The sequence below is a fragment of the Drosophila elegans genome, unplaced genomic scaffold, assembly GCF_018152505.1.
Source record: "Drosophila elegans isolate 14027-0461.03 unplaced genomic scaffold, ASM1815250v1 contig_397, whole genome shotgun sequence".
Lineage (NCBI taxonomy): Eukaryota > Metazoa > Arthropoda > Insecta > Diptera > Drosophilidae > Drosophila > Drosophila elegans.
The window spans coordinates 1,259,372-1,271,029 of record NW_024545782.1 but is presented as its reverse complement, the minus strand read 5'-3'; the positions used below and the strand labels follow the sequence as shown (position 1 = coordinate 1,271,029).

General features: G+C 34.8%; 1 protein-coding gene across 1 annotated transcript; it reads left to right on the top strand.

Moving 5' to 3' along the window:
* Positions 1–3,300: 3,300 nt before the first annotated feature.
* LOC108141716 (pickpocket protein 19) lies at positions 3,301–8,059 on the top strand. The gene is made up of 4 exons (XM_017265209.2): positions 3,301–3,541; positions 3,595–4,183; positions 7,255–7,843; positions 7,915–8,059. The coding sequence occupies exons 1-4, from the start codon at positions 3,312–3,314 to the stop codon at positions 8,037–8,039; spliced, it is 1,533 nt and encodes a 510-aa protein (XP_017120698.2). The 5' UTR covers positions 3,301–3,311; the 3' UTR covers positions 8,040–8,059.
* The last annotated feature ends 3,599 nt before the right edge of the window (positions 8,060–11,658 follow it).

Sequence of the window (11,658 nt, the reverse complement as noted above, 5' to 3'; positions counted from 1 at the left end):
CTTTTAATTTGTGCCCGTATACTAGTGTCGAATTGATTGGCGCAACCTGCTTATGGGGCTTCGAATCCAAAGATCCTCGGCTCGAATCAATGTTGGGTCGCCTTGGTCGGACAAAAAAAAGTAATTTTGTTTTCTCTTCCATTAAAGTTTATCGAAATTTTGTTTTCCTTTCATTCTAATGACGGAGAGTTTAAAGAGGTTGCAACGAAATGCGTCACATGAAAAAATTGATTACTATACCCCTATAACCGAAAGTAAAATAGATAAAGAGGGTATGATGGGTAATAAATTAATTGAAATTTTTACGCTACTCTTTTTTTTCTTAAATGAAGAAAATAATAATTGTTTTCTTTCGCCTTACATTTTAAGAAATTTTTCTGAAATATAAGCAATAGGAACTATCGATTAATTGATCTGCAAATCATCATAGCTTCAATGTTTTTAAACATATGTGCAAGTAAACCATAATTTTAATGATTTCAAGAATATTTAATTTTTGCAATAGCTGCAAGGAATATGAACTTCGGCTTGCAGAAGTTTGCTTCCTTTCTTGATTTTTTGGTGTTTTCGAGTATAGGTTAAAAGAAACTTTTTAATTTAATTCGCTTTCGTTTAAGCCAACTAGATCACTGATCACTGCTAGGTTCTATTGGAAGTTAGTGGTTTCGAGAAAATCGATTTTAAATTTGTGTAAAGCAGAGTAAGTAGTAGGTAAGTAATTTTACAGGACCTTTTAATCCTGTATCCGAAAGCGTCTCAATATCATAAATAAAAATTAAACATAAACAAGAAAGAAAGCAAACTTCGGCAAGCCGAAGTTCATATACCCTTGCAGCTATTGCATGAATTAAATACTTTTGAAAATATTTAAATTATGATTTACGTGAGTATATGCTGAAAAACATTGAAACTATGATGATTTGCAGCTCAATTATTAGATAGTTATTTTATATATTTTTATTATTTCTATGGGAGCTATATGATATAGACGTTCGATTTTGATAAAATTTAAACCATAATTCTGAAATAATTAAACATTGCTATACGTCGAAGAACTAAACAAAAAATTAAAAAACAGAAAAGTTATAATTTTTTTCATTTATTTTTCCGATTGTTCCTATGGGAGCTATATGCTATAGTCGTCCGATTTTGATGAAATTTAAAACTTAATTCTGAAATACTTAACTATTACTATATCTCGAAGAACTAAACAAAAAATTAAAAAACAGAAAAGTTATAATTTTTTTTCATTTATTTTTCGGATTGTTCCTATGGGAGCTATATGCTATAGTCGTCCGATTTTGATGAAATTTAAACCGTAAATCAGAAATATTTTACCATTACTATATGTCAAAGAACTAAACAAAAAATTAAAAAACAGCAAAGTTATAATTTTTTTCTATTTATTTTTCCGATTGTTCCTATAGGAGCTATATGCTATAGTCGTCCGATCCGGCTCGTTCCGACTTATATACTACCTGCAATAGAAAGACAACTTTTGGGAAAGTTTCAAGCAGATAGCTTTAAAACTGAGAGACTAGTTTGCATATAAACGGACGGACAGACGGACAGACGGACAGACGGACGGACAGACGGACAGACGGACGGACAGACGGACATGGCTAGATCGACTCTACTAGTGATGCTGATCAAGAATATATATACTTTATAGGGTCGGAAACGTCTCCTTCACTGCGTTGCAAACTTCTGACTGAAATTATAATACCCTCTGCAAGGGTATAAAAATAAACAGTTTTTTTTTTTGGCTGAACGGAAACTTACCCTTAAGTTATAAAGCTGACTAGCATCAATCAAGCAATTCAATTGAATGCAATCAATCGCAATTGATTTGCACACAGTGATTAAAAATTACTCACAATGGATTAGAATCAAGAAAGGTTGTGGGTACGCGGCCAGAGAATCCCCTGAGCAACACCCAAATAAGAAAGAAAAACTTCGTCAAGGCGAAATTTATACACCCTTTCAGCCAAATCAAACATGTTATGTTCAAAGCGGTTTTTGTTTTTCGATACATTAAGCAACCGTTTCTATGGCAGCTGTTTCAACAGTATTTGTTATTAAAATTACAGCCCAGTAATTTCAAACTTAATTTTGTAATGTATCAAAGTTTTTAGTCATCAAAATGCTTAATACAATACAACATTTATTTTTATTAATAGTTTTTTTATGTATGCCTCTATATAAAAACTATTACAAATAAAATTCCGGAGTATAAATAAAAATTTGTATCTTATCGAAACACAAAATTTTAGCCAAAACAGCAATCAAAATGTTATGTTGCCAGCCCCAATTGTCAAGTTCATAAAAGCAGAGCGAGTTTATGACAATCTAAAATTAGCGTGACCTCGTTGCTGTTCAATAAATATCCATATTTAAGAAACTCTTGAATATAAACAATTTTTTCATAAAATTTAGGGAATATTTTTAACGGCATGCTGAAATTAGTCTTTTTAAATAAATATCCTCTGGTTGAAGTTGCCCCCAATGATAGAATTGATTAGTCTTTCCGATTCAATTAATGACTGTTTATTTACGTACACCAAAAGAAAACATGTGAGTCGCTATTAATAAGTGATAAAATTCGGTTACTAAATTATTGTCAATAGTTAAACAAATCCCTGAAAATGATAAGTATATCTTAATAATACTCACTTACATTCTCAATGTTATTTTAATATAAATATCGTTTTATATATTCGGTATCATACAAGGCCCTTTTGTAGAAAATACTGGAAAAATTTTGTAAAGCCAAAAAAAAAGAAAATAATAGATGTTAGCTAGATTGTGAGTTTTAAGGGGAGGTTAATCGATTTGGTCACGCTCGAATTTTTTTGTGGGATAATAATATGACAGAAAATTCCAGTTTTGATTATCATATGTGTTTAATATCTCCATGCCGCATGCCGCATGCCGCAATTGAAAATGGCGGTTCACGTCGACCTTTGCACGCGAAACATCGGCTCCAAGTCTGCAGCCTCTTGTGATAAACTGAAATGAGTAATTATGTTAAATTTTATAAAGTTTTATATAAAAACAGTTATCTAGGAAAAAAAAATCAAAAAATTGAGACAATTCCCGACTATTAGATACCCGTTATTCAGCCAACAAATTGCAAACTAAGTATTTCCCTTACAAAACAAGTTTATGTGGTGCAAATACAAAATATTTGCAACATACAAAGTATCTTTAATCAAACCAAATCATGTCAAAAAAGAGAGTTCTATTGCCGATTTTTTCTCGGTGTATTAACCAATACAACCATTAATTCCTCAAGCCTGGCTATAAAAGCTATGCTCCTGCTGCACAGAATTAATCATAAAATGTTTTCGCGTTCAAATGGTAAAGTCAAGCGAGTTGTGCCAGTTGGTGCACGGAGGGAGAGCCGGAGCGCTTTAAAGTTAAACAATTTAAAATCAAGCAATGAAACCGGTTGGACGGTCCTGCTCAACTCCTACATAACCAGATCACACATACACGGATTGTATTTGCTCCTTTTGCCGAGGATGCGGAAACGTATGCGGTGAGACTTACTGATTAAGACTAAGCTCTGAATCATTTTATTGTTTTTTATAGGATTCTGTGGTCCATAGCTATGATCTGCGCCTGCAGTGTACTACTCTACGTTAGCTATTTGCTCGCGGAGCGTTACCAAAACAAGCAGTTTATGACAATTGTAGCCCATTCGCATGCCTCCATTCTTCATATCTCCTTTCCAGTTGTTATCATCTGCAACAAGAACCGACTTAACTGGTCTCGACTGCCTGAAATCAGAAAGAGATATAACATTACAAAGCCCCAGGAAAGACTTTTTGATCGAATTCTTACCGCCTACGACGGTTTAAGTTTTGATAAATTCAACGTATTCGATTCCTTGCATGGAGAACCCCTGGACGATCTCAACCACTTGAACTTCACACAAATTGTTACTGAGATGTCCTGGAGATGTGACGAAATCCTCGCTGACTGTGTCTGGCAGACAGCGCCTCGAAACTGCTGTAAGCTTTTTCGTCCCCGACGCCTACCCCTTGGGTATTGTCTGGCATTCAACGAGCTAGAGCAGCGAAGGGGTACAGAAACTGGCATTAACACGGGGCTGCTTCTGAGGCTGTTACTTCAAGAAGCTCATCATGCACCGGATAATCCTGGATCAAAGGGCTTTTTGGTGGGTAGTAGATCTTTGCAGGTTCAAACTGATCTTTTTAAAAGCCTTTAACTTCGGCAATTCGATGTTTATATTCCCTTTGCAGCTATTTCCAAAATTAAATATATATACTTGTTTGTATATGTTTAAAAACAACAGATATATAGTATCATTGTCCGATTTTAATCAAATTTAAACCATACTTTTAAAATAGTAGAAAAATACCCATCTGAACTAAAAAATAGTGAAAAAGAAGACTTTTCAAAAAAGTTGCATCCAAATAGCTTTTAAACGAAGCGAAACAGGCAGACGGACATGGAAAGATTGCTCATTAGTAGATGCTGAAAAACAGAAAATAAACTATTGTAACATAAATTTTAAACTATTGGTTATATAACAATTGTCAATAAGATGAGTATTAAATGAGTGTTAAAAAAAACTTATGAGGCTAAAAAATATGGCCTTAGACTACAGTTTTAGACTCTTTGGTATAGAAATAAAACTAAAAAGTATAGGGGTTATATTATTTTATTAGTATTGACTTACTACTTATACAAGAGACCTGCACAAGTGAACTTCTAAGTGAGAACTTATAAGTTTACTAAAATGTTCACTCACTTCAACTTGAAAAAAAATTCAAGTCGAGTAAGCCATCGAATTTTAAGTCAAACAACACTCTATTACTTGAAACAATTGAGTCCGAGTTGTACCACTTACGAGTTATTTCAAGTTACTCCCATTACTTGGAATTCGAAAAGTAGACACTATGTCTTATAAGTCAACTGAGCACTTTCAGTTTCCAGAACATTAATGTTTATATTTATATTTCTAAAGGGATTAACACCAATAATCGTGAAGAAAATATCCCTCGATGGACCGCAAATTCACTGGAGGTAGAGCCTTAATGTAGCGGGAAAAAATTTCTACAGAGTCGATTTTTAGTGTTCTCCACCAGAAATGTCCACGATAGACCGCAAGTTTTGGAAAGTCGCCTAGTTGCGGTACCGAAGCAATATTGACTATTTCATACGTTATTAAGAGCGCGCGAATCCATTTTTCGCGATTTTAAGGGTTAAGCCCTACACAAGATTATCATAATATTTTTGGCAAAGCTTTAAAATTTCCGAGGAAGTTGCTGAAAGCACTTTTAATAATTCCTTTAACAAGTAGGAATCACTCACTTACTTGACTTGAAAATGCTAGCAACTTGTAAGTGAGTAGACTCGAACTCTATCTCTATTTTAAACAAGAAAGAAAGCAAACTTCGGCAAGCCGAAGTTCATATACCCTTGCAGCTATTGCAAGAATTTAACATGTTTGAAAACATTAAAATTATGATTTACTGCGTATATGTTTAAAAACATTGAAGCTATGATGATTAGCAGCTCAATTATTTGATAGTTATTTTATATATTTTTATTATTTCTATGGGAGCTATATGATATAGACGTCCGATTTTGATAAAATCTAAACCATAATTCTGAAATATTTAATAATTGCTATATGTCGAAGAACTGAAAAAAAATTAAAAAACAGAAAAGTTATAATTTTTTTCATTTATTTTTCCGATTGTTCCTATGGGAGCTATATGCTATAGTCGTCCGATTTTGATTAAATTTAAACCGTAAATCGGAAATATTTAACCATTACTAAACGTCGAAGAACTACCAAAAAAAATTAAAAAACAGCAAAGTTATAATTTTTTTCATTTATTTTTCCGATTGTTCCTATGGGAGCTATATGCTATAGTCGTCCGATCCGGCTCGTTCCGACTTATATATTACCTGCAATAGAAAGACAACTTTTGGGAAAGTTTCATGCAGATAGCTTTAAAACTGAGAGACTAGTTTGCATATAAACGGACGGACAGACGGACAGACTGACAGACGGACAGACGGACAGACGGACGAACAGACGGACGGACAGACGGACATGGCTAGATCGACTCTACTAGTGATGCTGATCAAGAATATATATATACTCTATAGGGTCGGAGATGTCTCCTTCACTGCGTTGCAAACTTCTGACTGAAATTATAATACCCTCTGCAAGGGTATAAAAATGTACTTGTTTGCTCATTCAAGTAGAGTCAGGGAGGACTCTAATTTATACTTTAATACTGCCTGTAGTTCATTTTCAAGACACTTTTATTTATTCTAAGCTTTCAGTTTTTTTTTGGATGTACCTATTGTATACTTTGTGGAGTCGAAAACAGCAAAGGGGAATTTAGATTAATACTCTCTTTTAAAATAAGTGCCATATAGATAATTTTTAAGGTCAGAAATATCTTTTTATCTATATTGAAATTGTAACACTCTCTGCGAAGATATAAAAAAAAGGGAAGCCGAAGTTTTTATACTGCTATCCCAAAAATGTATCATGAATATACTGACTATATCAACTAAATATATTCATATACTGGTCGTTCCTATGGCAACTTTTAGTTATAGTAGTCATGTTCTTTTAAGTTTAAAACAAGTTACAAAATTGTATAAAATTACTATATTCCAGGTGATTCAAAAACGAAAAAAGAACCCATAATGTGTAAACAATCTTTATCAGGAACAATAGCCTAGTCGAGTTTCATACAGACAGGCTGACATATTTGGCTAGATCGACTCCGCAATTGGTCCTGATTTATTACATATATATATTTAATAGGGTCTGAATCACTTTCTTTTATTTTCTGTTGTATATTTCGGGGAATAGTGAGAAGTAATGGATATTTTTCAATTAATGTTGCCATCGATTCTGTGGTAGATTTGAGAATAAGTCGACCCTTCGCAGTACTTCTTAAAATCTACCTGCAATACACACATTTCTTTAAGTTTCATCCAAATAGCTTTACAAAAGAGACAATTTCGCGTAGAAACGGATAGACGGACTGCCTAGGTAGATTTGGCTGATTATCCTGATTAGGAACCTATTTATAATTAGGTTGGAACTGTCTCAATAAAAACTTTGGAGACTTTTGACTAAAACTGAAATATTTTCTGCAAGAGTATACATATATCGAAATCACAATATATTAAATCACAAATATTAAAAGTTGCCTGCGCTTTTAGCCCCTAAAGAAAATCGTAATTTCACAGTTGACAGTGGTGGAGGCCTCGGTGTGGTTCGGGTTCCCAATCGATCTGGTGCCTCACACCCGCACCAATGTTGCCGTTACAGCGGTATATCACTACTATGACGAAAGCACATTAAGACTGCCGTCCCGGTGGCGGCGTTGTGTAATGGACTATGAGCAGGACAGCGAGCACTTTCAGACTCTGGAAGGCCAGAAGTACATGCTGGAGAACTGTCAGGCTCAGTGCCAGCAGCGGTACCTACTACAATACTGCAACTGCTCCCTGGACCTGTTTTATCCACCATCTGAATTTGCCGCCTGTCAACTGAAAGACCTACCGTGCCTGGCGTCCCACAGCCGTCTGCTACAAAACTTCGAGCAGCCTGGAGAGCATTCTTATGTGCACAGGGAAGAGTCCGGCCTGCTTTGCGAATGCCTGTATAACTGCAAGTCCCTGACCCTGATTACTGATTTGCGCAAGGACGTCCAGCAGCCCTGGCTGAAACCCAACTCAAACATTAGCGAAAGCATGTGGCTTAACGTGTTCTTCAAGAAACCCTCCATGCTAATCTACAAAACAAACTTAATTTACACCTGGGTGGACCTGATTGGTATGTTAGAAGTTATGTGATTTCCTTAAAATGTCTAAAAGTCTAAAGTACGTTACCCTTTAACTTTTCAGTTTCTTTTGGAGGAATTTTTCAGCTTTGCTTGGGATGCTCTATTATTAGTCTCATCGAGTTTATGTTCTTTGTACTTTTCAGGGTACCAGAACTATATTGGAAGCGTTTTATGAACATGAATTAAAAACATGTTAAAAAAAATAATTACGATAATATCTACATAATAGGGTTGGTAAAACAATCGATTTCGTTTAAGCCAATCGGATCACCGCTTGGTCTTATAGGACAAAACCACTTTCGAGAAAATCGACGATACCCAAATGAGAAAGAAAAACTTCTTCAAGGCGAAATTTATACATTCTTTCAGTCAAAAACAAATATGTTATGTTCAAAGCGGTTTTTCGATAAATTAAGCAATCGTTCCTATTGCAGCTGTGGCTCTAATATTTTCATAAAATTTTAACAATATTTAGTAAGACACCAAACTAAAAACTAGTCACTTAACTTAAAATTACAGCCCAGTAATTTCGAACTTAATTTTGAAATGTATTTAAGTTTTATTAAAATTGTTTTTATTTGTTCTTTTTTTTTAAACTCTCGCAAATTAAGTTTCGGAGTATAAAAGAAAATTTTATCTCATTGATAGTTATATTTTCCAGTTCATAAAAACCGAGCGTGTTTATTGAAATCTTAAATTACAGTGACCTCGTTTGTTCAGCTAAGGACTTATCAGCTGAGCTTTTGGATAGTGAGAAAAGGAGCGTAGCATAACAGCTCTACCTGGGCTGTGACTTTGGGCTGCTGCAGCCTATCGCCTATCCGACGTTCTCTAGTTTTAGTTTTTCAAGTACTCTCCTTTGTAGTATGCACATGTATCGAGCACCCACTGTACCAAGAGTACTAAAAGGGAACACACTGTAACACTTTGTTGCAGTATTTACATAATTCAAAGTCCTGGTCATAAACCCAAGTGGCCGAAATACGATCGCTATGATTGGGCCGCACACAGAAAGTGCAAGTGCCAGCATAACTGTATTACGAGTCAGCATAGCTTTATATTTAAGAATAAACGAGACTCAGAGCTCTTTAGCTTCTTAGTAAATTTATAAAACAGAAGAGACTCCTGAGAGCTGGAAGCGGTAACTACAGCCGCTCCAGTTAAATAAACCGAAAATCAATTAAACTTAATAATAGTCTTTTTCTTAAATTAATTGGGATTACAAAAATTAATCAATACATGGCAACCGTGAAATTACTACTTGGAAAAATTTACTTGTAAAACAATACACTTTCGTATTGCATGCAAACGACAAGCATTTGGCTTGCCGCCTTTGCATTCCACATAAGCATTTGAAATTAACTCATAAACATAAACAAGTTGCCAATAAACTGCGAAGTACTTATATTTTGTTAATTCGGGCAATTTGTTTCTATTTTTGTTAGTTTAATACCTGACTTTTTGATCGCCGTCTTGGGCCAACAGTGCTAGTGAAAAAGCTCACTCTATTTTATAAATATCCATGTTAGAAAAATTCATGAAACATAAGTAATTTTTTCCTAAAAATTAAAGTATATTATTATTATCTTGCGGAAGTAAGCTTTTGTGGTTTTTAAATAAATATCCTTGAATTTTTGCCCTCAATGAAAGAATTGATCAGTCTTTCCGATTCAGTGACTGACTCTTAATTTACGTACACCAAAAGTAAAAATATGAGTCGCTATTAAAAAGTGGTAATAATTAAAAATAGTAATATTCTGATAATAACCGGGTACTAAATTAGTGACAATAGTCTACAAAACCTTACGAAAAATGAAATGTATCACTTAATAGTACTCACAAATATTCCCTATTTTATTTAGTTAGTAGTTGTTTATACTCGGTATGTTATGGTACTCTCATATAAATTTCTTATTAAAATCTAATAAAATCGCCTTTGAATTTTCGCCTAAGGCGAGTCGCCTTCATTTAAAGAAAATTTCTTTCTTAAATTAATGACGATTCCTTTCTTCAAACAAGAAATTCAGCTCTTAAACCATAAAATCTTATATATATAAATCTTATATATAACGTGCTTTTAAGATCTATTTACACTGCGTGATGCTAAAATACTGGAAAAAATTTGTAAGGCCAAGAAAAAATCGCAAAAGACTGTGAATTCAATCTCACAGAAATGCATAACATTTTATTTATTTATTAGCTTTTAAGAATACAACTCTTTACTTAAAACGTGTTTAACCTATTTTATGAAGAGCCCCGTAATAAATATCTGAATTTGTGGTTTAATAAAATCAGTGTTTAAAAAACTGCAGTTTAATGTCAAATGATTTTGCTCCTGCTTCTGTTCCTAGAAGAGTAGAAGTCGCAGTCGAAGCAAATACAAAAAACAAAAAGCGAAACAAATCGGAAAGCAGCTTTTTTTTTATTGCTTGCCGTTATGCTGTTGCTTTCAGCTATCAGCGTATGTCGGAGCAGCGGCATACGTCGGAAGAAGCAGTCAGGTAAGTTAATGTGTTTCGACTGTTTGATTTTTTTCGATTTCGAAGTGACTACTCGCATAAGTCTTAGTATCGGTCCTCTTGCATTCAGTAGGATTTGCTTAGCGCACTGGTTTTCTCGCTTGCCGTCTTGTGGAAGGATTGCCGAGTGTCCAGGGTGACTCCCACACAGAGAAAATTAATCAATCGCAGAATTTTTATACCCAAAAAAATCCAAGATCAAAAATTCTCAGTTTAAGTTGAATTTACTCAGTTTAAGTAAACATTTTAAGAACGAAAAAACTCAAATTGAGTACATAAGTAATTTTTCAAGTATTTGAAAATTTACGAAAACGTAAATAACATTTTCTTTCAATTTTATTGCTTGTTTTACATACATATGCTGACTTTGATATAATATTTAATAATTGCCTGTAATGAACATTCGACGGGCTTGCTTAAACTTAACAAAATATACGCGTGCTTCTCTTTACTGTTCTGTACATGATTCTGGCGACGAGTGTGTAGTGTCAACTCGCTGCCACTCTTTTCTTAGGTTGCACCTGGGTATCGATAACTTCTTAATACTATCGAGAACAGAAAGAGATATATAATGAATCAGACTGCGAGACCACTTCTGGTTGTCCTTGTTACACCACTACCGCATCCCACAATCGGCCCTCCTGACTTGGGATTTACACCGAATGGCTTCATGAACTCCAAACCTGTACTTGTTTTATACGGTCCTTCACCTTCTCCGATCAATTCAACCCCAGAATCTGCCATACGGTCCTCCGAACCCCGATCAATTCAACCCCCAAACTTCATGTCCTCAACAGGAATAACATGAAACTCGACCGACATGTCAATCTTGACCTTTTTAATAAAACTGACAAACGTTACAACCTAACTTGCACCAATTCCTGTTAAGACTCTCTGTCGACCCATCAAACTACCAACTCCAACACCTAGTTTTATGAACACACTTTCTAACCGTTTCTTCGTTCATGTCGCTCACAACATTGACGCCCTGCGAGCCATACTTGTTTCCTTGGATGAACCACGAGACATTTGTTAATTCGTAGCTTTAACAACATGGCCTTGTTGGACCTGGCGTCCGGGACTCCCTCTACGAAATATTCGATTATGCTTTTTTCTTCCAAATGAATGGGTTTGAAATCTCCATCAGCGCGTACAAGAATTCGTGCAAGGATTTACCCTTATGCAGCTGTCGTTTTTCCTACCTGCGATGGACTTCTGCTGAGGACAGTTTTACACCGAAGTCCTCTAGCAAGGCCAACTTCAAGCTTTTCCAGTCCTTAACGTTC